The sequence below is a fragment of the Zootoca vivipara genome, chromosome 5 (genome assembly GCF_965207765.1).
Source record: "Zootoca vivipara chromosome 5, rZooViv2.hap1.1, whole genome shotgun sequence".
NCBI lineage: Eukaryota > Metazoa > Chordata > Lepidosauria > Squamata > Lacertidae > Zootoca > Zootoca vivipara.
In genome coordinates, this window is record NC_142588.1 from 27,387,000 (window position 1) to 27,413,936 (window position 26,937).

General features: G+C 42.3%; 1 protein-coding gene across 1 annotated transcript in view; it reads right to left on the reverse strand.

The window, feature by feature from the left end:
• Positions 1-26,937, reverse strand: part of CDH23 (cadherin related 23) — a 397,278-nt gene that overhangs the window by 198,513 nt on the left and 171,828 nt on the right. The window contains exons 11-13 of the mRNA XM_060274909.2: positions 24,103-24,291; positions 7,078-7,227; positions 2,546-2,704 (exon numbers count right to left, since the gene is read on the reverse strand). Coding sequence (XP_060130892.2) covers positions 2,546-2,704; positions 7,078-7,227; positions 24,103-24,291 — 498 coding nt within the window. The remainder of the gene's footprint in view (positions 1-2,545; positions 2,705-7,077; positions 7,228-24,102; positions 24,292-26,937) is intronic.

The following is a 26,937-nucleotide window of genomic DNA, read 5'->3' on the forward strand; positions in this document are numbered from 1 at the left end:
CAAATGCACCAGCCGCATAAAGTGTGAATCGGCCCAGTGAGTTGAAAACATGCAAAAACAAAACAAAAAACACACAACAAAAACCCAGAGGAAGAATTCATGCATATTTAACAACTGTGGCATAAAGACACCACCAACCACTTGTATTTTTCTTCTTTCAAAAGCCTCTTAATATTTGATTTTTTAAAGCATGCTGGGCTTCTACTACAAGCAGTTAAGATTGAGGAAAGTGGTATCTTGAAAAGATGTCCCTGGGTACTTTTTTAATTTCCCATTTGGAAGATATGCATATATTGCCCTCTTCTAATTTGGGGGACAAAGTCTTGATACTTCATTTAATTCAACTGGCTTTGTTTTTCCTTTCCTCCTGCTGCCCCTGCCCAGGCTTAGTAGATCATGCTAAGCCAAACAGGCCTTAAACTGAACCCAGAATGTAGAGGCAGTTGGAAAGCATTCTATCCACCCAAGAGCAATATACTGTATATGAATGAATGAGCTTCACAGGTTTGCAACAGTCTTTGCCGCAGCTAAATGATTCCTGATCAACTAAGGTACCTTCTGCCTAACTGACTACCTAAGATTATCATAAAGGGTTCAAAGATCACAGGATGTTCAGTACACTACAAACACAGCTGGACTTTTGCCTTTTATCTCCCGTGTCCCACACATTTTCCTGTCTCCAACCGTGCCTGTATTGACTATTCCACACTCTTGCTGCTCCTTCCTCCCTGTATTTCTGATCAGCTCTGCTTCCTTTGCCTTCTCCCTAATAATGCTTTCAAAATCTCACATATCATCTGCAGAAGCTCTACCATTTCCGCTTATGACTTCTGTTATGTCATGTGGTCCTTGTCATTGACAGTCAGTGTAGTGTAAACATTACAGTGTTGGACTATGACCAGGGAGATCAGGGTTCAAATCCCCATTCAGCCATGAAACTCACTGGGTGAACTTGGGCCGGTCAGTGCCTCTCAGTCCAACCCACCTCATAGGATTGTTGTGAGGATAAAATTTCCCCTTCTCCCTTGCAGCTCTTCAGACACCCTCAAAATCTGCTTGATAGGGTTGGAGGGAGCAGATTTTTGGGTGGTGAGGAGGAATGGGAAGTTCTGCTGCTTGAGTGGAACTCCACTTGTGCAGTGTTGGATACAACCCTGAGCATTTGACTGCCGAAGTATGCTGGACTAACAACCGATAACCTCAGAATGAAGTGGTAAGAGAGAAAGCTTAAACTACACGAGTGACCCGTGCTTCCTTTTTTCCATGCTTCCAGATTGTGGTACAAAATGGGAGGTGTCCTTCCCTAGCTCTCATAATCAACAGTGCATTTAGCTTCCCTGATAGTTGCCTGGCAATTGTCCTTTACTAAGGACCCTCTGTGGGTTAAACCACAGAGCCTAGGGCTTGCCGATCAGAAGGTTGGCGGTTCGAATCCTCGCGATGGGGTGAGCTCTCAGCTCCTGCCCACCTAGCAATTCCGAAAGCATGTCAAAGTGCAAGTAGATAAATAGGTACCACTCCAGCGGGAAGGTAAACGGTGTTTCCATGTGCTGCTCTGGTTCGCCAGAAGCAGCTTAGTCATGCTGGCCACATGTCCTAGAAGCTGTACGCCTGCTCCCTCAGCCAATAATGCGAGATGAGCACCGCAACCCCAGAGTCGGTCACGACTGGACCTAATGGTCAGGGGTCCCTTTACCCTTTACCTTTAAGAACCCCTGGACAGTTAAGTCCAGCCGAAGGCGACTCTGGGGTTGTGGCACTCATCTCGCTTTCAGGCCAAGGGAGTCGGCGTTTCTCCACAGACAACTTTCCAGGTCATGTGGCCAGCATGACTAAACCACTTCTGGCGCAATGGAACAGAGCATGCAGAAACGTCGTTCACATTCCCACCACAGCGGTAGCTATTTATCTACTTGCACTGGCGTGCTTTTGAATTGCTAGGTTGGCAGTAGCTGGGAAAGAGCAACGGGAGCCCACTCACCTCACAGAGTGTTTGTTGTGGGGGAGGAAGGGAAAGGAGAATGTTAGCTGCTTTGAGAATCCTTCGGGTAGTGATAAAGCGAGATATCAAATCCAAATCCAAATCCAAACTCTGTTGCAGGGATTGGAACTGCCAACCTTCTGATCAGCAAGCCCAAGAGGCTCAGTGGTTTAGACCACAGTGCCACCTGCATCCCTGGTTGTCCTTTAGTAACCTCACTTAAAGGTATGCAAATCCATTTGGGGGAACCAGTCAGGTGTCTGTTCTCTTCATTAGGATGCCCACACTACCAAATGACAGCTGATTGGTCTTTTCGACTAAAACTTCTGGCTTTATACATATAAATTATGTTTTATCATAACTGCTCTGGAGTTGTTGGGTTGTTTTTTGTTTTTTTACAATGAAGAGGATAGAAATGTTTTAAAAACGAACCCTTCATCATTTTCTAATGCACTTCTCTGCTGATCCATGGTTCTGTGATAGACCCTGAGCAACCTAACAGTTTCAAAGGAAGAGATATACAGTGGGATGTACTTTTTGAATAGATGTATGAGTTCTGCTTACCAGAACACTCAGAACTGTAGTTCCCACAGTAGCATTCTCAAACAGACTGATGTTGTAGAGGGCTTGGCTGAAAATTGGGCGGTTGTCATTCTCGTTGATGAGGTTAATCTTCACCCGTGCAAAGCCAACATGGTCTGGCATGCTCTCATTTGCAAACAGCTGAGTGGAAACAAGGAGTAAATGATTAGTATGAAATTTAATTTGTGTGTCTTTAGAGAGAGTTAGAGAGAGAGAAGTTCTAAATGTCCCTTGATTTCCTTGAGTGGACTGTTATGACAGCAACAAGGATTTGGCAGGCAGGCTATGCATCAGGCTTGAACCAGAATTCCACTGAATATGCCTGATGCATGAGCATCTTTTCAGTCAAAAGCTCACAGATTTACACTGCCACATTTCCAGGTTACAGCCCCTGGATTTTAACATCCAGAGCCTTGAAGCTTTATTTCCCTATTCAATGAAGTCAAATCTCAACCTTGCAATCAAAAGCATAATCCATGTCTAAGCGAAATGACGTCATTTGTAAATCCCACCAGTAAGGAAATTCTGACAGTCTTCTTTACATTTTAGATGCATTTTATTTCTTATAAGGACATTAGGTACATTTTGAAGTCCATAAAATCCGGCTAGCATTACAGGCACCCCACCTTTCGTTTTGTTTGAAAGAATGTTTGCAGTCTTCAAGCTACAGAAAAGACTGATAAGCCTGAAAACTTAATACCGAATTAGTGAGGACAGCAACTTTGGAACTAGAGTATGTTCAAGATATGAACTGACCTGGTTTGGGAATCAAAATTATGAACATGGCCAGATTCCCACTTAATTTGGGTTTCGTTCATAATAGGATGTGCTGCTGCTGCTGCCAATTAGCCCGGCTTGCCAGTTTTTACCACTCCTTCCAAGCAAATGTACCTCCCAGAGGGGTTGGGGAACTGGTGGCAGGGATGGCTTGCCTGCGGGAGGCTGGAGAGGACTCTACTTAACTTGAAATGATGCTCTTGAGAGTCATTCATGCTGGAACTCACTGGATTTGTAGCACTGTGTGCATCTTGTTTCAGATGAGTTGAAGACACATTCATTACACGTAAACTAGAAGCCCATAGACTTCTTTTTGCTGCCTTTTATTCTGAAAATTCACCCACTTCAGCTTTAATATGCCTATCAGGATTTAGTTGTGGGTTCCAGTGTCATGTTTGTGATACAAGCATCAATGCCCCCAGGAACTACGGCAAAGGGATTTGCCACTACCTTACCCTCTTAACTTTTAAAACCCAAGCAGGATTTAACCCAATGGTTTACATTTCTATTTTATGCCCTGTAACCTAGACAACATCTTAAAAAGCAGAGACATCACCTTGCCAACAAAGGTCCGTATAGTTAAAGCTATGGTTTTCCCAGTAGTGATGTATGGAAGTGAGAGCTGGACCATAAAGAAGGCTGATTGCCAAAGAATTGATGCTTTTGAATTATGGTGCTGGAGGAGACCCTTGAGTGCTCATTGGAAGGACAGATCCTGAAGCTGAGGCTCCAATACTTTGGCCACCTCATGAGAAGAGAAGACTCCCTGGAAAAGACCCTGATGCTGGGAAAGTTGGAGGGCACAAGGAGAAGGGGATGACAGAGGACAAGATGGTTGGACAGTGTTCTCGAAGCTTCCAACATGCGTTTGACCAAACTGTGGGAGGCAGTAGAAGACAGGAGTACCTGGTGTGCTCTGGTCCATGGGGTCACAAAGAGTCGGACACGACCAAACAACAACAAAAGTGCTCTAGGAAGGCAGGATTTTATTTATGCTTCCTTGCTGGTGTATAAAGGCCCACTGTCAAGACTAATAGCAACAGAGGCTGCTGGCATGATGTTTACAGAGCTGCTTTGACTTTCGAAAAATTTACAGCTCACCCAGACATTGGGACATAGCTGAAGCAGGCATCTGGAAAGAGCTTCAGTGCTTGATAGGTGCATTTAAACCAAAGTTTTATAGAACATAAAACTTTTATAGCTTCAAAACATAAAAGGGAGGGGGTGTTCTATTTAAGCTTCTGCAGCTGGGGCCCTAAATTTTGGAAGACAATGCTCACAGCAGATCTCTTTTCATTTTCTTCTTCTTTTTTGGCCAAATTTTAATATTGTGAAAACAGTATGAACCAGGCAAATGAACAAGAGCTGTGAAAGCCCCTCCACATGTGACTTTTGCTTCCGTCCCTGACTTTTTAACAAACATATTGCACTAATATTTTGTCCCTGCACCTAGTGATGCCAACCTCATTTCCTATTACCCAATAACATGACAATCATACATGATAAATGATACAGTGAGGAATGCACACCACATTTTTATGTCATTCTCCCAAAGGCTACAGGCTAATACACGCTTGTCAAATATATAGGCACACTGATTTTTGGGGGCCCTACAGTTCCTCCTCCTAACATTCCCTTAGTCAGCAGTTGCTTTTTATACCCATGTCTGATGAAGCACAGTTAGCTAAGAGCATTTCCATTAAAGCAGGCCAATTATTAATCTGCTTTCATGGATAGGTAGAAAATCCAGAAGACTGCATCCAACAGAGGATTCTTTCCTCTATGCATTTGGCCCTGCTGAGTCCTCTTAGTATGATCCACCCACAACAGTAGTACTTTTACACATCACTCCTGTGAGGAACTGGTGTTGGATAAGTCAGATGTCCATGACCAAACTGGCACACCCATCATTAGATCTGGGAAGGTCTTCTTCATTACAAGAGTTTCGTGAAGGAAAATATTAACTGCTAGAAGAGGAAACTTTTGCAAGCCTTCTGTACTGATCCCACAGGACCAATTCAGGAATGACCTTTGTCCACTCACTTACAAGATGATGATGATGATGATGATGATGATGATTTATTATTTATACCCCACCTATTTGGCTGGGTTTCCCCAGCCACTCTGGGTGGCTTCCAACAGAATATTAAAATACAATAATCTATTAAACATTAAAAGCTTCCCTAAACAGGGCTGCCTTCAGATGTTTTCTAAAAGTCTGGTAGTTGTTTTTCTCTTTGACACCTGGTGGGAGGGCATTCCACAGGGTGGGTGCCACTACCGAGAAGGCCCTCTGCCTGGTTCCCTGTAACTTGGCTTCTCGCAGCGAGGGAACTGCCAAAAGGCCCTCGGCATTGGACCTCAGTGTCCGGGCAGAACGCTGGGGGTGGAGACGCTCCTTCAGGTATACTGGATGCAGCATCCACTTTGGTCCTTTACAAGTTTCAAGGCACCAAATAATTCAGAGGTTTCACAGGTTGCCCTGTGTTCCAAAGCACGGGATCTCTCAGGTTGAAGGGTAGTTTTAAAAGGTAGTAAGTAACAACAATAATAACTTGCCCATTTGCCCCCTAGGCAGCTAGTTTGCAGTGAAAGGGCTTTCAGAAGGAAATCATTACAAAAGATAGTAAACACAACAACATTAGTAAACATAACAAACAACAAACCATGACTTGTTAGTTTCATCCCTATTAACTTCTACATGTCAACAGTAACTGGAGGAAGCTCACTGTGAAAGCAAGCAATGCCATTCATCACAGAACATGGAGGCTGATTTTTATTTTTAATGGGAATGTTCATTCAAGTCATTCCTGTAATGAACATAAAAGTGCAGAAGGTGTTATAGCTAAGTTTGATGGCGATTGTCATGGGGTATGTTCAACAAAAGGACCAAGGTAGGCACAAGCTCCAGGCAGCTGTGCTCCATTAAGCATCTGCCTATTCTGGCACAGCTGTCACATGACTTAATTCCTCCACTGCTAGGCCTATGGCATAGGGGCCATAAACTTTATGAAGACACACAAACTGCATTTTAACTACTTCATATAAAGTGGTACACCTGGAGAGGAATCACACAGGGAGGCCACATCTTAAAACAGATGCTGGGAACAGAGACTCTGTAAAGGGACAAAAGAAAAGAACTTAGAAATGGTCTGGAAGCTTATTTGCTTATGAAAGAGAAGAGAGTGATGTTTATCAGAACTAGTCCAGTAGGATGGAAGCACATATACAACAATGTTTGTGGAAATGAAGTTTCACAGAATCCTTTACTTAAAAACAGATGTCTTTAGCTGGTGTAACATTATGATGAAGAGTGCCAGCTGACCAGCCACCATTTATGTCCTCCATCACAGATCCCTCACCTGCAATATTGGACAATAATACTGGTCTGCTTCAATGGGCTGTTGTAAGAATTTTTGAGAGAACGAATGTGAAAGCCTGAACTCTTGAAACATGTTATGCGGATAGTAATGTTGATTAGATGAATTCGTCTCGCAATCAAATGTTTTATCATGTTAGTCACTGGGAGCTCATTCTATCATCGAGGAGTACTTCAAATTCTGAACTATTTTACTGCAAACTCTACTTGATTAATTTTGCCATACTCAAAAATCTGTCTCCACTCCCATATATTATCTTTCTCCACAATGTAGATGGATGGTATCCAACCATCTTCAATCTCTCTTATGTTCCACCCTCCCTTAAGTTGCTCACATATCTTTTAAAAGAATCCTTACAGAAAATTCATAGCGAGGGATTGTCTCAAAGTCCAGCGGCACTGCAACTCTAATCCGGATATCTGCCTTTCCTTGAATTGACGTTGGAGAGATGATAAAGTGGTTGGAGTTGTTTCCCACCAGGTAAACTTCAAAAACACTGTTGAGCCCCTGAAGAAAGAAACAAAAAAAGGGAGTAATATTAAACCTGAATGAGCCTGACTGGTTGGTGTGCAGATAGGGATCACCAATGCTAAACACATAGGAACAGTCTACCTAACTTAACAGAAGAAAAGTGAACAGAACACAGTCTGAAACTAATATAACACAATGAAGAGTGCAACAAAAAAAGAGATGGAATAAATTTTTTATTTAAAAAAATGGCAAAGAAAGAAATATGTAAATATGGAGAATGGGAAGCCAAGGTTTGTTTGTGTCTACAGAACTCAAATAGTAGCAGTTTACTCTAGCAGCCACCTCGGCAGTCAAGTACTGTAACATCACTTCCATACTGGAACATAAGTACATCCCTTCTGGATTAAACCAAAGGGCCCTCTAGTCCAGTTTCCTGTTCTCACAGTGGGCAACCATATGCCTATAAGAAGCCTGCAAACAAGACACGAATGCAACAGCACTTTCCCTACTTTTGCTCCCCAGAGGCATACTGCCTATGATGCTGGAGGTAATATCTAGCTATCATGAGTAGTGGCATGGATAGCCTTATGCTCTGTGGATTTGCCCAAGTACACCTTTAAAATTGCCAGAGTTGGCAGCCATCACCATTTTGTGGTAGCAAAACTATGTGCTGTCTGAGTGCCTTTCATTTCACCCCCAGCCCAGCCCAAATGCCCATAGATTTCCAGGAAGCCTTGAGCACCATCTTTATTTTGCATTCTTCTTAAATGAATAATATTTGGGGGTCAAAAACACATTCAGTAGAACCTTACATCTTCTTGATTAATTATTAATCAAATATTAATTCCAAATGAATTTCTATGAAATCTGTGAGACCACTTGTATGTATGTATGTATGTATGTATGTATGTATGTATGTATGTATGTATGTATGTATGTATTTTTGCTAAAGAGCACATAGTTGGTGTAAATCTCCCCTTAAGTAGCAGTAGTAGCTATCTTTATCACAATGGAGAGGAGAAGAAGCCTCAGCATTAGAACTTGAGCAGAGAAGGGGGCAGCTAAAAAAAAAGTTTTGTTCCCCAAAAAACTGACACTTCACAATCTCCATGCCAAACACTGTGCTCCTTCCCAGAGCCCAGCCCAGCAGAGCACATTACAATAAAGTTGAAAAAACCGCTGGAGCTGAATTTCCAATTTTCCCCCAAATGGAGTCAGTCTTGTTGGAAGGAGGGACCAATTAAATGCACGAAGGGGCACTAATAGCAAAAGCTGGCTGAGCGTGACAGCTGAGAAGCGGGTGACATGGCTAGAGAATCCCCCTTTCCATTTCTGCCTCCTTCCTCCCAACCAAATCCAACAATAAATATCCTAGAATGCAGCAGAAAAGAGCTAAAGTAATATTGGTATTTATACAGTAACCAGAGGTGAGGGTGATACCTCACAGACAGGTTTAAGAAGACCAGGTTCCAATTCCAAAGATCTGGTAACTTGAAGAAGCCCCAAAAGTATCGCATTGAAATCTAAACTGAAAAGTAAACAGTTGTAAATAGGGTTTTGTCCTCCAGGTAGCATGTGCAACATGAAAATAACCAGAATCTGCCAGCTCAGGCTTCTGCTTAGTGGAGAATGAAAAGGGTTCTCTTTCTTTTTCAAAATACAATTCATCCCAAGCATGGGATTATATTCTCTAATTTGCTAGAAACACCCTTTGGGAAGATGTGATAACCATAGGCTGCACCAAACAAGGCAAATGTATCTATGATAGCATATAGTGAACATGTCAACAGATTTCTAGGATACTTCCCTGCATACAGACTCAATCAAAGGCCAAGTCCTATCAATTGTAGAAGCTGCAGAACCTTTCAAGGACTGAACTGCAAGAACACTTGAGGGCCTTGTAAGTCAGATGAATGAAATGTTTACTTTAGCACCACAGAAGTAGAAATCCTGGAACCCCCCAAAAAGGAACAAAAATTTAAACTTCCTAGAAACCTGGGTCATAGAAAGAATGAGGGCTCTCCTAACATTCACGGTATGCCATTCTTTCCACCCTAAATGACGGGCATTTAGAAAGAAGGCAAGACGATCTCCTCAAACCTATTAAATTAAATGCCCCATTTCTGTTTGCACAAATCTGCAGAGAATTTCTCTAACATTGACTGTTTATTGAATAGTCATTCTGGTGTATCTACAGGAAGGTTCTATGATGTCACACCAAGTGCATTTTCCAGCGCATTTTCCCAACACTTTCGAAGGTCCCATTGGTGAAAGTGGAAGTTTCCCTGTTCTGGTTTCATGGAGCCATGAGGCCGATTTAAACCTACATTATGGCTATTTATGACTCGTTGGATGAACAACATCTGGCTACTGTAAATGTAAGGGCATGTGGTGGTTACTCACGAGTAACGACGGCAGGTTTCCAACTGTCTTTTAACAGTTTTATTTGTGCAAACTATTTACAGTGCAGAGCTACAGAAGACATGTCCTTCTCAGTCACTCGCAGAATCTGGGAATGCCCCCTTCCTGTTACGAGCTCAACAGAAGAACTTGGACACCCCCATTCTCCACCTACCCTCTTTGCGCTTGACCCTTCTGCGCAGATAGGGCATCGGAAACAATGTTTCCCCTACTGAAACCTCCTGTTTCAGGCAGTGCAAGGGCTCTTCGCTACCATCTCTGAGCCCTCTCTCCACCCTTCTGACCACCCCTTCTTCCTCCCCATTGGACGACTCGCTGCTATCCTGGCTGGAAGAGGTGGTGCTGGAGAGGAGGGGCTGGGGATCCCGGTAACCCGATCTGGCCTCCCTCTCCTCCCCGCGGACCCTCTGGGAGATCCCTGACACTAAACAAATGACTCTTTTCTATCTTTATGCTTAATGATCAACAGTTGGCCACTTACAGTCAGAGTTGCTATACCAGGCCTCTGCTGTATATGCACTTTAAACTAATGCAAGTAAAAAAAAATACAAAATCAGGTTTGCATTTCTTAAAAATCATAGGCAAGAAACTTTTACATCTGGTAGGATTCATGCTCCATCAACCCACTCACAAATTATTTACATAAACCATGAAAAACTAGAATTTTGTACTGGCCTAGGGGGGACTCTGGGGGGGAGGGAGAGTGGGGTGGGGAGAAACTCAACTATAAAATGGACCACTTCTGGCTGCCTGCCTTTCATGGGACTCCCTTGTGGCAGGAGGGGGCCTGTGGAGGGCGGACAGGAGGAATGTGAGGAATATTTTAATGGGTTCAAGAATAAGAATTGAAATTGGAATGAAGAAATCTGCTAAGATTAGTAAATTGAAACTATGAACAACCAGGTAGAGGGGATATGAGGAAGTCACTAAGATATGGTTAAGAGATTTAAAATATGATGATGATTTTTCTTTCTTTTTGGTTTTTTTATTCTATCTACTCTTTCTTCTTTTTCCTTTTTTTCCTTTTTAGATTTTAAAGTAATTATGGAAAATCAGCTGGGTGGATACCCGCCTCTACTTTTCCTTACCATCCTGGGGCCTCTGGTGGCAGGGGGGGGCTCTGGAGGGGGGAGGAGGGAGGTGGGGAGAAACTCAACTATGTAATGGACTGCCTTCAACTGTTCTCTGTTCATGAGACTTTCTTGTGGCAGAAGGGGGCTCGTGGAGGGGGGGAGAAGAAGGCAGAATATGTTTTTTATGTCTTTCTTTATTATGTAAAATTAATAAAAATTATTTTTTTTAAAATAGAATTTTGTACTGGCCTTATTTCTGCCGTAATTCTTCAGCCTGCTTGCTTTTTTATTTATTTACTTATTTTAACGAATTAATATCCCACCCTTCCTCCCAAAGGAGCACAGTGTGGCAAACAACAAGTGATAAACTAACAAAACTTCTTAAAGACAATTCCAGTATAGGGGCAGATTAGGAAAGATCTCGGCTTAATAGTCTAGATCACACATCCCCAAACTTCAGCCCTCCAGATGTTTTGGATTACAATTCCCATCATCCCTGACCACTGGTCCTGTTAGCTAGGGATCATGGGAGTTGTAGGCCAAAACATCTGGAGGGCCGCAGTTTGGGGATGCCTGGTCTAGATGGAAGAGGAAGGTCTTCAGTAGGCACCAGAAAAGGCACTTGTATAATATTCAAGGGGATGGAATTCCAAAGGGTAGATACCACAAGGCTATAGGCCTGACACCTGCGTTATGAGGAATAGACCTCCCGAGAAGAGGCAAGACCTTTCAGATATTCTGGTCCCAAGTTGTACGGAACTTTATACAGCAAAACCAGCACCGTGAATTTTGCCCAGTACCTAATCGGCAGCCTTCAACCATGGAATGTTGGTGATACTCTGCACCAGGGAGCAACTAAGCTGCATTTTGCACCAGCTGCCGCTTCTGGACCAACCTCAAGGGCAGCCCCACAAACACCATGTTGCAGTAATCTAACTTGGAGGTTACCAGCATATAGACAACAGTGGTTCCCGTCTAGAAATGGCTAAAGCTGCCTTACCAGCTGAAGTCACTTGAGCCTTTAGTAATGAAGATGGATCCAGGAGCGCTTCCAGACTAGGGAGCTGCTCTTTTAGGGGGAGTGTGACCCAACTCATAGAAGGCAAGGCTTATGACCCATGCAAATTGGCAAACCAGTGAACCTGTTAAGGTGAGTGTTCCACTCCTGAAAAGATCACCTGGAAAATATCCTTTGGAAGCATGTCAGAGCAAAATCACCATCCATGTGCAATTGTTACGTATGCCATAAAATAACCGCCTAATCTGAAGAAGCTCCTGGCAAAGGCTGCAGGGCACAGTGGGACAGTAACCTCATGCAGCGGATGCTGAAGGCATCAAGGACTTGGAGGACACAGTCGAGTGTCCCATGTGACCTGCCCCACATCTCCTAAGCTAGTCTGTGGTCCTCAGGTGTGAGGATGAAATAAGATTCTACTGCCAGTTGACTTCTGCACATGGAATGGGAGGTGGTCGCAATGCTGTCCTTTGCCTCAGGCAGCAAAATGTCTTGGGCAGCCCCGAAAAACAGTGTTGGCCAGTGCTTACTGTCAGGAGGCACAACTGCACTGATTCGACAGATAGGTAAGCTGGGTAAAATAAAGGCAGGCAGGATTGGAGAAAGCAGACATGTGTGCGCTTGGCAAGGAAGTAAGCAGGTACAGGCAGATTGATAGGACTTTGGTATTTACTTAAGAGACAAATTGCTCAATCTGGGAAGCCAGACTGGAGTCTGAGGTTTTATAAGCCCCGGTGAAGCCTCACTGCCTCATTATGTCCTCTGACAATTGCTGAGTAGGCAATTTGCAATACTTCCTTCTAAACAGGGCAGAAGCTCCCTCTTCTGGGAAGCTGCCATGGTGGCACAAAACTAGCACCTTACAGACCTGGCAGGGGTTTGTTTGTGCGTCTATTGCAGTTATTAGAGTCCAAGTAATATGTAACTTTTGCATAAGGAGTTGTCACAAGCTCAGCTACAGAAATAAGGTGAGAAAGCCACAGAAATATCTTCACCACTCTTTAGCTGGAATGGATCTCTCGTGTTCCATCATTGCTCTGGGAGCAGGTGTCTTTCATCACGGTAAGCCGCTGTCTATTTTCTTGGACCCCAAGAGGATTTTTTTTTTGTTGGGGTGGGGTGGGGAGGGAGGCGTGATAATGTTGAACATCAAAAGAAGCCCACAGCATGTGTGGAAAGGAGCAGGGTTATTTAATTCCCTTCCAGCTGGGAAAACAGATCAGCCTGTTGATATTTGCCATCCCTAATTACTAACTACTTCAGTGCCTCAGCTTCCCCATGTGAAGTCTTGAGAAGCGGAATTCATCTGCCCGTTGGGAGAAGTGCTGTATTTTTCTCTGTTATTTATTTCATCTTTTTTTATTGTTGATTCTCCCCCATGCTGCTTTCTTTGCTCCTAGTTTACCGAAGCCTTTGAACCCCCTGCAGATGGCTGAGAGCAAATCTGAATATTCAAATTGTTATCAGCTGCCCAGCAGAAGGGACTGGCTTAGCCTGGATCACAACTATCTCCCCCTGTCACACACTGGCCTACAGGAAAAGGTGGGGAGATTCTGGAAGATTTTCTATATTGTTTTATAACGAAAGGACTGGCCACCCCACAGAGACAGACCAGACACACACACACACATCCTGACTCTACCTGGGAAATTATTTGAGGCATATGAAATGAAGAGCAAGAGAAAATAAAAAGGCAGAATCAGTACAAAATGTGTAAAAAAAAAACACTTGAAGAGGGATGTAGAAAACCACCCTGTTTCCCCCCACTGTGCTTCCTACATATTCCCTGACTGGCATTGCTACACTGGGACACTTACACCCCCCCTTTTTATTTTTGTAAAGCAAATCCAAATAATAGCTACGCACAATTGCAGGTATAATAGCATCTACACATCATGTTCCCCACTCAATAGCAAATGCACCACTATAAAGTGTTGGGAGATTTGAATCATTGCTGTGCATCACATGCATAATTAGTTTAATTGCGCAGCAACTTGGGCAATTAAACTGCCACTTTTTAAATGAATCCGACAGTGATGATGCAGTTTCCGCTTCCGCAGTGGAAATCAGAGATGCAAGGCACCTCTCCACTTGCAAACAGAATAGTTTTGTTAACAACAACAACAACTTTATTATTTGTACCCCGCCCATCTGACTGGGCCACTCTGGACAACTTCCAGAATATACAAAAACAGATTATATATATATATATATAGAGAGAGAGAGAGAGAGAGATGAATGATATCAATTCCATTTAATCTCAGCTTCATCCATATCTCTGGCTTATAAACTAAACACGTGAGACTGCGATTTTACATGCCTTTCTTTCAAGTCTTCTCCTTTATCCAGGCTGCAATGCACCTGCCATTCTACAGAGCTGCACTTTCCCTCTGTGAAAAACACAAATGCTCCACTGCTCTTTCTTGTGGCTAACTTTAATTTTCAAAAATGAATCTCTCGTAGAAATGATAAAAAATATTCAAAATACAAAATAAAAGCAAAGTATTATCAGAAATTTATAAGCTATAACGCAGGATAATCTATAAAACGGTGCTCCTCAAAGGTAATCATGGCACCCCTCTGAGGACTCCACCCAAGGCGGCTGCCTAGTTGCCCTAACGATAGCACCGGCACCGGCTGCTCCCATGAAGAGACTGATCATGCCCATTTTTTTTCTGCAGCCCCATGAGCAATAATGCCCAGTGTGGGTATGCAGATAGTGATTAATAAATTGAAATTAAACCCAGTAAAAATCTGGTGATAATAAATTCATAAATACCTGCAGTAAAGGTTATGATTATAAGGTTAAGGATCATGGACATAGCCGGGGGGGGGGAACTGCCCCCCAAATCAAGTAAATCAATAAAAATACTTAAATAGCTGAGGTTCAGTGTCTACTAAAGGAGGCAAGACCTGTCTCCAGCAGAAGGGGAACTCAGCACAGACAGCTAGATGGTGCCCCATTAAGGTCTCCTGGGGTTGTCTGATTACAAGGAGCTATCCAAGGTGCTACCAGGAGCTTAGGTTTGTGTTGCCAGAGCCAGAATTTAGCCCTAAGTTATGCTGACTGAATAGAAATTGAACTCTGCTTGCTTTGCTTCTCTGGCTGGCCTTGGCAGAACCAGAACCCTTGCCTGGAACACTCTCTACTTGATCTGGAACCCCACTTGCCTGAGACCACCTGGGACAGAACACTGTATAATTTTCCATATGTGGTCTCAGAAAATCTTAAGTATATAGACTTCCTGTGATTTAACACTCTATTCTTTGATTCATTTAATTGAAGCACAATCAAGTGACCACATACAGAGCTGGGGGAAAAATAAAAGAAACCATATTTTTATCTAAAAAAGGTACGGGGAGGTGGGTTGTAAGCTAACAAAGAACAGATTAGAAGACCATTTTCGCACACTTCATTACAGAAGCAGCATTTTAGACTTTGAGGTGATTGACTAGTGATTTTCCCACCATTTGTTCAATAACAAAGAAGCTGTGATTAGCTTAAGGATGGTCCCTGTTGTTCAAGAGGAAGACAAGGGAAGCTTTTCAAAGAGCAAGTATGCAGCCTCTGTCACAAATCTATGCAGTGACTTTGTTGGCAGAGTGAACCACTTTGTTAATATAAGGGTTTCCACTATGAATTATAGACAAAATGCTATCTGTTTCCCTGGCAATGCATTATGCACTATCAGCACATGAATCTTCTCAGGATGACCATAAGAACCTTGCTCAGGTGGGTCTGCAGCCAGCCAGTTGTGTTCCAGTTCAATCGAATGCAAAATTACAAGTTTGACGTCCCCCTTCTCCCTTGTTGGCTGTGGGGCGGGTGGAGGGAAAGCCAGCCAAATGCTTTGCGCAGCTCTGGGGCTTTCCCTCCACCCGCCCCACAGCCAGCCGGCTAGAAGGGACGTCTCCCTTCTCCCTTGCTGGCTGTGGGGCAGGTGGAGGGAAAGCCCCAGAGCTGCGCAAAGCGTTTGGCTGGCTTTCCCTCCACCCGCCCCGGCGATCGTGGAGGGGGAGGAGGGGATCGCAACAGCCCGATTTTGGGCTGATCCTGGCACCCCCTCGCCCCTGCCGATTGCGGAGGGGGAGGAGGTGGTCGGAGCAGCCCGATTTCGGGCTGATCCTGGTGCCCCCTCGCCCCTGTCAGTTGAGGAGGGGGAGGAGTAGCCCGATTTCGGGCTGATCCTGGCACCCCCTCACCCCTGAACAACCATGGCTTGCCTTGCCCCCCCTAGTTTTCATCCTGGGTACGCCCCTGTGTGGGGCAGAACACAGACGGCAATGAGCATTCGAGTGATTGTCCACACCTGCATGTACCATTCAGCATGGGATTATTGGAAACTGAGGCTGACACAGCGTCAAAAGATCATCTGAATAGGCTCAACCGCCTTTCACACATCAAATGCATCTAGAGTCCAAGCAAGTTCCACCTTCATTGTCTATCCTTCCTTTTTCTTGTGTTGAGATTTTCTCTTGTGCTCAGCTATTCCCTCCCTCCTTCCTGCTTTCCTGAGGCTATCTGCTGAATTCCACACACGCATGCACAGACGGGATCAATCCGAGGCTGACTCGCCTTCAGCTTATCTCTGCTCCAAATGATTGATTTTCCCTCTTTAAGGGTAATTTGCTGGTGAATTCCATGTATTGAAAAAACCCCTGTGAAATCTAATTCATTCCGATTGGCAGCTAGCACTTTTAGGAAAGAATACTACAGAGTTGTCCATTATTCTTTACGGTTATGATCCATGTAATGTATTTATATTGCATATGTGTGAATGTTAATACACACACACACATACACACACACACACACACACACACACACACCACACACACACACACATATAATCTGCATGTCAAAACAGTATTATGGAGAGCTCAAAGGCTTGCCACTATTTTGTGACATTTTGTTTGCTCCTAATAAAGATATTGTCCAACTGTGAATTCTGGAGTGGCTGTCTATGATGTAACTTAAATCTTAATACTAACAAACACAGTTTGCATAAATACAATTCTGACTCACCACAGAAATCACTTTTCCCTAGTCTGAGGAATGTAAAAAATGGGAGAAGGAAAAAGGAGGAGAACTCCTTTGGCCCCTCCAATCTTCTAGAGATGTCCCTTGCCTTGAAATGGTATGACCTTTCATCAATCTGGTTGGGCCTGATGGGAGTAGGAATCCAGCAACATATGGGGGTGCCACAGGCTCTTCGCCCCTATATTCAGGCTGTGAAATTTTGGACAAGGGGCCTGATTTCTGGCTTTTCAGTTTGGGACATGATTTTGTTTCTGTAAAGGAAGTATCATAGCAAATAACGCAACTATTTGCATTATAGCAGTCTCATTAAAGTTTCCAATGTATAGAATGATTGGATATGGAATCAAGCCATTGTGGTGCAATGAATGGAGCTCAAATCCCTGTCAAGCTATGATGAAACTCTGCGGGTGCCCTTAAGCGACCCCTGTTTCTTACCTAATCTAATGAGCCTAATCTACCTCATGGAGGTTTTTCCAGAATAAAATAAAATGACCCCATTTATGCTGCCCTGTGTTCCACAGTGAAAGGAGAGGTATGCATGTAAGCATATTCCTTCCTCTAAGGTATTCAGGCCAGTCGTTCTCTCCCAGGTTAATTTACCTCACAGGGTTAGTGTAATGCTAAAAGGTAAAGCAAGTGTTTGCCACAACCCTTACCACCTTGGAGCAAGGAGATTATAATAAACAAATGAATGCATCAACATCTTATCACTTGATGGAATGTCAATATGGCCATTTACTTATTACATTTTTTTTTTAAAAAAAGCCTACCCTTTCCCTGAGGAATTAAGCGTCGTGGCAAATGGTTGAGTCTACTTACTCTCACAATAACTCTGTGAGATAGGTTAGCTTTGAATGTGTGTGACTGGCCCAAGATCACCGAGCAAGTTCCAAGACTGAGCAGAAAGTTGAGACAAGATTTCCCCGATCATTTCCCATAACTTATGTAAAATGCTTCACATTTAAAATACATATAACATTTAAGTGTCATCAGCACCAACAGGGAAAAAAAATAAAAGAAAGAAAGGAAAGAAAGCCAAACTTTTCAACATCACATTGCCCAGTTTTCCTAGCAAATCAACTGGGGGGCAGGAATGGAATTCTGAACTGCCCACACTTTAACATGGCAGAGGCAAAATAAGTATCCCACTATATGGCTTTGTGACAGGAGAGTATAGCTGAACTCTTGTGTTCGGTTATTGGTCATTTCTCTGCCAGAAATGTGTCAACACAAGTTATGGGATTCAGAGAATGACAACAACAGTCTGTATGAGACTGCAGTAGTGAGGAAGGATCAAAACAACTTATATGTATGTATATCATGACTAAACTTCAGTATTAATTCATTTCAAAGTTTAAAAATTGTACCTCCATTTTACAGAAGGGAAAAAAAACATTTCTAAAAGAGCATATTTTGTTTTCCCTAAAGCTGTTGCTAAAAACAACTAAAACTTGTCTTGATCTCAATTGTCTCTCCATATATTTATTTAGTTGCTTTCCCTGGTGAATTGAACAATTCCCTTTCTGCCCTTAAACAGATGAACTAGCCCAGCTCCTGCATGAATGCTGAAATACTATGATAGGTTCTGTCAGATATGTCCCTGTAAATCTGTGTGTCTTAAATTTTTCTCCCTTTCTGTCTTACTTATTGGATTGTTCTTTTAAAAAAACACTCCTCTAGATGTCCACTGAATGAAACACAACTGTCCACTGAAAAAAACACTGCTCTGTGGAAATGACAATGCAAAATGTTCATTCCTTTCAGAAGCCATCACCTTAGTCTCATCATGGGGTAGTTGTTCTCTCCATCTTCTCACTGTCAAAGTTCTGCTGTTGTCTCCCCATAAGTCATGTGGGCCCAAATATGGCACCAACATGTTTCTCTGGAAACACGATTTTTGTACTCTGCAGCAGCTTTCTTTATACTCATGGAAAGAAGGTTTGTTGCACTCAGGGCTGCTAAAGCACTGCTTTTCCACAATTAGCAAGAAGCTGAATTAAAGCAGAGGTTCCACACAAGAACTCAGTACTATATTACCTACCAACATGCTTTCCAGTAGTCAAGATCCTCCTTTGATATTTACTCACAAGCAAGTCTGATTCTGTAAGGTTCCCAGCAATGTTAACTAACAGTCTTGTAAGAACTGTTTAAGGCAGGCTTCCCCAAACTTTGGCCCTCCAGATGTTTTGGCCTACAACTCCCATGATCCCTAGCTAACAGGACCAGGGGTCGGGGAAGATGGGAACTGTAGTCCAAAACATCTGGAGGGCCAAAGTTTGGGGATGCCTGGTTTAAGGACATGAGTCCTTAAATATCTTGACAGAACTTTGCCTATCCACATTAGACAGGACTGTGTGTGAAAATGACATTTTATTTTATTTTTAATCACCACAATCAGTTCTGGAAGGGTGGGGAAGACAACAGAGAAAACACTGAATGCAACAGGCTGCATCCCACAGCACCTTCAATTTCAGAAAAAGAAGAGACCCTCCAGGCTCCAGAACAGAATGGAAAGTACCAAAGGGGCAGCAGCTAAATACGATCTTTTCTTTGACAAGGGAATTGTATAATTTTACACTACAGTCGTACCTCCGCTTACGTATCCCTCCGGTTACATAAACTTCGGGATACGTAAGCGGCAAACCCGGAAGTATATTTCTGGGTTTTTGCCGCACGTGCATGCGCAGAAGCGGTAGACCACTTCTGTACATGTGCAGAAGCGCTCTACTGCCACAAGTGTGTGCACAGAAGCGGTCCCTCCAGTTGCAGAAACCTCGGGATCCGATCAGAGCTCTGGAACGGATCCCATCCGCAACCAGAGGTACCACTGTATATCACATGAAAAGCAAAAGGAGGGAAAACAATGTACATACACAAATACACATACACACAGTGTAAATTATCAACTTGACCAGTGGCAGCAATCCATTAATGGAATAAGGGGAGAAGTTTGGTGCACATTTTAATGACAGTTCACCTAATTAATAGTTCTTCAAACAACATACCAACCAAAATGTAGCTATCCTTTGAAGCTCACGTATGTGATGCAGTTCCCCAACCAAAAACTGTGTACAAAATGTGTACAATTTGTATTAAAAAAATCATTGAGTTGATCAACATGGTTTTAATTGATTACTCTAATTCTTTGACTGTGTGTGTGTGTGTGTTTGTGTTTCATCTTAATCCTAAACAAACAAGGAATGGTTACAGGTAGGTAGCTGTGTTGGTCTGGGTCGAAGTAAAATAAAAAAATTCCTTCAGTAGCACCTTAAAGACCAACTAAGTTTTTATTTTGGTATGAGCCTTCGTGTGCATGCACACTTCACGAAAGCTCATACCAAAATAAAAACTTAGTTGGTCTTTAAGGTGCTACTGAAGAAACAAGGAATGGTTGTACTGTAGTTCTGGGTCTCACTTGCAAGACAATTGCCTCCGTTTTACATTTCGAGTGTCTTAGAAATTATTGCTATCATCTATCATCTATCTATCTACCTACCTATCTATCTATCTATCTATCTATCTATCATCTATCTATCTATCTATCTATCTATCTATCTATCATCTATCTATCTATCTATCTATCTGTCTGTCTGTCTATCCTTGGGGGGAAATTGCTGGTGGGCTTTAACAGCCAAACATTTCCATTCCTGAATGGCCAAAAGAAAATTTTCCTTCATTACATTCAGGGACCATAAAGAGAGTCGATAGTACCAACGTAAAGTGAAAATACAGTTGCAAACATTGGGCTGGATCTAGACTTCAGTTTCTGCAGCAGGAGCATCTGAAGATGAAGCTCCACTTAGGACTCTAAGTCCTCCCCTCCCATTGCACACCATAGCATCACCTCTAACACTTTCAGAAGAGTATGAGGAGGTGATGATGTGGGTTGCAGAGGGAGTGAAAAACTGGCCAGAAGAAAAAAAAGTAGCCTCCTTGCTATCTCCACTAGCAAATTGGATTAACAGCCTTTCATGAGCAGAAGTCAGAGTCTGTTTTCTAAGTCCAAATTCAGCCCGCTGACTCCCTCCCACCCTTACCTATCGAACAGGACAAGTACTCCCTGCTAGAGCCCTCAACCATTTGGTAAAACAACACAGGAGAAATAAGCACTATCAAAATAAAAAAGGAAACTATTTTTAAAAGTACACAAAAGCAAATGGGAAATGTGAGAAAAACAGGAAAAAGTAAATCAAACTATTCAGACTAAATGGGTTTCCGATATGTTAAACATGTTTTCTTGAGAGGTAGCACCAACAATAAAGTGGCAGGTAAAATGATCCTGCACCCTCCGTAAAGGAAAGGTTCATTAGTATTCACTATACCGATATAGTTTCTGTTTTGGTGTGGCGGCTGGGGAGAGGCAGGGATGCTTTTCAGCAGAGTAAATAAATTATTTCAGCAAGATTCTAAAAATGATTCTCATTTTCCCCAAGAGGCCTTTTCAGATGAGTAATCCTGCCATTCCATATGCATGCCCATTGTGAGCGCCTGCGTCATTCCCCCTTTCCAGCATCACAGCTTCACAAGTACTAATATCTATTTATGCCCCTGCTAGGAAGCAGCATCTATATGCTGACTGCAGCGCTTCTTTCAAATTCTTCCTTTCCAAAGCAATTGTCTCAGTTTTACATGTGCGTGGGTTGTTGTTGTTGGGGGTTTTTTTTTTGCAACTCTTGAAAACTACATTTCCCAGATGCTTTGGGGAGTCTCTAAAGCAGCATTTGGTTCACCAATAGCATATACTTTGATAAAAGATTCACCGTCTAGCCAAAAGAAAGATTATCATAAGTGCTAAGAAGCATAAGGTGGTGATACCTTAATGTTTTAATTCCTAAGTATTCCTTTACACCCCATCATTTTGATTGTGGGAGGCCACGAGCACCCAATGTTGTGAAAAAAATGACTTAGCATATTTTAAGATATGAAAATGATTCTTCCCCACCATAAAATAGGCAAAGAATGTGAACTTTCTAAAGATAAAGTGTGCAGGATTGTCACAGAACAAATGCTGATCTGCCATTCTTTTGTAACAAATAAGCGTTCACCATTTTCCTTGCAGCAAAAAGTACATTTTTAGAAAACAAAACAAAAATTTCACGGTCTTTTATCTAGCTATAGTTAAATAAGTAAAACCACAGGGTAAATTAAATTAACCCTCCAGGAGCAAATACACAGGAAATTTCTGTCATATTTTTTTTCTAGTAAATACTGATGGAAAATAGCATACGATACCAAAGTAGAAAAGGTTCTCCTTTTGAGATACGTATCTCCATGAGATTTCAACAGTCCTTTAAAGCAGATATTGTAGATTGTGTCGTGGTCATAGGGTTGAATGTAGCACAGGAAATGAGACATGAATTGCATGAGCAAAATATGTGGAGTAATTGAAGAGCATAACTCCAGGGCTTTGGGAGGGGGAGAGGTAATGGAATTCCTAAGTGAAATGGCCCATTGCTGTAATAAATACAAGCTATTTTAATGGCTCCAGAGGAAAAGCCTGTGATATTGCAGGCAAGTTGTACTGAGGGAATCCACAGGCAGTGAAAGATGTGTGCATGCGATAGGGAGAGCACATATGCGAAGGTCTTAGGTCCAATCACAGAGAAAACAGTGTTTCTGGGAAGTTCCAAGAAGAGAAATTAGAAGTGAGAAGAAACCCAAAGAAAGGAGCCATCTGGAGAGACAGAGATAAGACTTTACAACCCAATACCTGGAAACAGGTGTTATTAGCTAACTTCCATGTTAATATAAGTGGGACCAAGAAGTGGATCCCACCTATGACATCATACATTCCACTATGCCCTTACAGTGTTAACAGTTGTACACAGGAAGGCTTCCATGGAAAGAATTAAGGTTCCTGGGGAATATCTGGGGCTGCTCAGCATGACTCGAATCCTTGTTAGTGACACAAAAGCTACTTACATTTGAAAGAGGCTACTGTCATCTTAACACCCAGCAGTGGCACAATGTTGAACCAAAACAATGTTGGCTGCATTTCCACTGGACCCAAATATTGTGGTATGAAAGAGAAATAAAAGGCCAGCTCTCTACTTATGGAAGAGATGGTAAATATCTAGTTATGTGCTAGTATTCTTTTCTGTCTCATTCTCCTCACCTAATTTTCTTGGAAACAGTTAATGTTCCACTTTGACAATTCCAAAGTTCTTAGCTAGAGATTGAGGTGATGTCAGTGTGAGAACCACAGATGAAATTCTTAGCTCCTTGGTGTCAGCCAGAATTTCTAATTCCTGTAGATACATTTGAATGTAAATAGCCATTTTATGCATTCAAGATAAAAATGAACCCAAGGAAGAATTCTGATGAAACAACCCAAGCTTTCAATTCCATTGACTGGTGATTGTCACCAGGAAAGGGGGGGGGAATCTCAATTTCTAAACACAACTTGAGAAAGGAAGAAATTCATTTGCACAAAAATGGCAACTGCGCTTGCTAGAACTCATCAGCTACATTGTCCTCATCTTACAGAAGGAAATCATACTTTATGGGCTGAGAAGATGCAAGTTTTGAAAAATACTCAAACTGTTCTCCACATTTCATGGTTATCTCGCACAGTTTGCCCCAGTTAATATTGGCACATTTTGCAATTTGTCTCCTTGCAGTGAAGGATTATTTAGTATTATATAGTTGATTGCAATTAAGATGGCAAATAGTTAAAATGCAGGAATGCAACCTACAGTAGGCAAATAGCATAATAAATTATGGGTTATAACATGGCTGTCCAACTTTAATTAAGGTTTCAGAAAAAATAAATACATAAACACATAAATAACTACCAACAAAAACAAAAACAAAAAATGGGATAGATATAAAACTGGATGGGGCATCCTTTTTCATAAATGTGAAGACTATTTTGTACATATAAACAACAGAGTTAACACGAATTAAATGTGTATTGTTTAAAACTGAACATATCAACAAGAATTTTTCCGAGTCACAATTTCAGTCTAATGTACAGCCTTAAACGTTCAGCCTTAAAAAGCAATGCAGTATTTCTAAATTTCTAAATTTAACTATATGTGTCAGCAGTGATGTGAGATGCTGTACATATTAATAGCTAATGAACGATGCCATGGATGTTAGATAAATATGGACTTTGTGTATTCATCCTTTTAAAAGCTGGTTTTCTACTTATTGTTTCTATGGTCCTTGTAACTTGTCCATAATACAGATATAGAAGTACTAAGGTGGCTAAGAAGTCCTTATCCAATTCTAAAGTCCTTATCCAATTCTAATGTAAAATAAAAAGAAACCAAGAATACTTAGGGCGGAAGATTTTTTTCATATAAAAAAGATCTCGGTAGAAGAGGCATTTAATCTTGTTTTGTTTCCCCATGTCTTACCTCATCTTTATCCTGCACGTGGATGAAAAGAGGAAGAGCAAAGCCCACCTGGGCCAGTTCAGGAATAGCCACACTGTACTCTGAACTGTTGAACTCAGGGGCATTGTCATTTATGTCAATGACAAGAATGTTGAAGGTAGTCACCACTGAGGCATTGGAAGGCGTGCGGTCATCGTTTAGTTCTGTCCCCTGTAGGAAGGGAAAATTGCAAAGGGGAAACACAGTTATTTTGGGATTTTAGCATGTCATATATCCAGCATGTGACTATGTTGAGAACCACCTTGAAGGATTAAAATAAATAAATACAATCTTATAAACAGAGAGAGAAAGAAAATCCATTTCTTCTTCCACCAAGGGAAAAGGAATGGGAATTTACCCTGAGCAGTAGGAAAGCAACTGATATTAGTGGGCAAAGAAGCACGAGGTGAAACTACTTCAGCAATACCAGGTGCACACCCACCCACCCACATTTTACTCCATTAAGAGCATGGGATAAAAGCCAGAGAACTCCATGCCTAATTTAATTTGTCTTGAAAAGTCAAGATTCTGCAAACAATCTTTAATTTTGGGGGGGGGGATCAATGTAAATGAAAGCACACAGGTCTTTATTTATTTTGTTGTGAACTTTGTGCTGCTTTAAGATTGCTTTATCAACCTGCTATTTTGGTCCTAAGGCACCACTTCATATTTTGTAATTTATTTTGTTTTAATTGTGTTTTGTGCACCTCAGTAAAAAAAGGGAAGATTGTTAAACAACAATAATTTTCTGACCTCTAGGCCTACTTTGGCCTAGCTCAGTAAGCAGCATGGGAGGGAAGGGGGGAGGCTGGAGGATTGATTTTGGAGGTGTATTTGCAGCTATGTATTGCAAGATGGGGTGCTGCGAACAGGGCTATGCTCATGCATTGTGTAGAGCAGAACAGAATGCATTATCTGGTGCTAAAAAGGCAGGCAGTGAAGGCACTGAACAGACTGTAGGGCGCTTGACCATAATTGTCTGGGGGACAAGAGCCCACTTCTACTGCACTGGACTGCAGCAATTTAATTGCCTTTTTTCACAGCGAAGTACTGGAAGGGGGGGGGGAAATACAGTCCCACATTGCATAGGGCAACTGGGCAACACAACACTATGTAGCCAATATGACTGGCCATAAAGTAGGAATATAGGAAGCTGCCATAGAATGAATCAGAACGTTGATTCATCTGGTTCAGCAGTGTCTACATTAACTGGCAAGCACCTCCCCAGGATTTTAGAGAGGGGACATTTCCAGCCCTACCTGGAGATGTGGGGGACTGGACCTGGGATGCAACCTGCATGCAAAGCAGATGCTCTACCAATGAACTATGCCATTTCCCCCATGTCTTCTCACTCAACATGATCTCATCTCAATATAGGATCCCTGATTGGCTAGGAATATACATTGGGGGAGGGGGTAAAATGGTGCCAAATGAAGAGGAACATGGTCACCATGAACATTTGGTGTTTAGGAGGAGCTTTTCACTGATCCAGGTTCCCTTTTAACTACCTGTGAGTTTTTGAAGGAGGCCATACTTCTCAGCCATGGTTTCCTAATGTAGAGAAACTTATCTGTAGCATTTGAGTCAAATTATTCGGTGAAGACAATACAGACCATTATTTATCTTCACCTATGTGGTAGCAGACAACCAGAGCCAGAGGACAAGATGAGACCAACCACAGGAAGCTGCCTTCTACTGAGTCAGACCATCTAACTCAGCACCGTCTACAATGACTGGGATAGGGTCTCCTGGAGTTGTGGACCAGGGGTTTTCCTCAGCCCTACGTGTAGAGGCTAGGAATGGAAAGCTGGAGCTTTCTGCATGCAGAACATGTGTCCTGCCATTGAGCTGCAGCTACCAGTGCATTTCCTATAGCATTTTGGTGACAGAAAACTAGACTGCAAAGTCACTTGAGTCTATTTAGTAGGGGTGAAGAAACTACAGCCTTAATTTAAAAATAGATTCTGTCTTCACTTAGATTTTTCTTTAACTAAACAAAAACTGAACTAGGAGAAGAAGCAGGATTTCAGGGATAGAGATAATAGCATATTGACCATGTAGAATTCCACTGAAAGACCCTCAGCAGAGGTCAAGTGGAGTAATTGCATGCCAGTTTCCCTCCTTGACAAAGTATTGCCCTTCTAGGGGGAAGGAAGGGGATCAGTACTTCTTGGGAAACTGCCTGCCACCTCCCAATCAATGACCCCTCTAACAAATGGATTTTCTCCCCCATCCCCCACCCCTCCAGCCCAGTGGAATCCATACTACTAAATATGTTTCCAACCAGCTCGTTGGCTTGGTATTGATTTTAATTAAACACCTGTGATTGGTGCAGGGAGGGAGGGAGAAGTTCTCAGGTGCTGGAACATGGTTCTTTGTGGCATTTGTTAACCAGGATGTTTTGCCCCTCTTCACTGTAATTTCTGCTCAGCATGGACAAACTTGTGCAGGAAGGGTCTGATGAGCACCACGCCATGTCTACTAGCCACTGATAGCCTTACCCTCCATGAATCTTTCCAATTCCCCTTTTAAAGTTGACCAGTTTTGGTGACCATGGCCACACCTTGTGGTAGGGAATTCCTGAGTTTAACAATGCACTGTGTAAAGAAGCACAGCTTCTTGCCTGTCCTGAATCTCCTATCATTCCACTTGATCAGGAACTCTTATTATCTAGTTCCACCAGGCAGTTCCATAAAATGCATTTCTTCAGGAACTTCAACTCCATAGCATTACCCAATTTGCTACCTACGGACACAGAGATATCTAATAAATGGCCCTAGGTTTATCTAAAATCTAATAGCACTGAGTAAGGAAAAG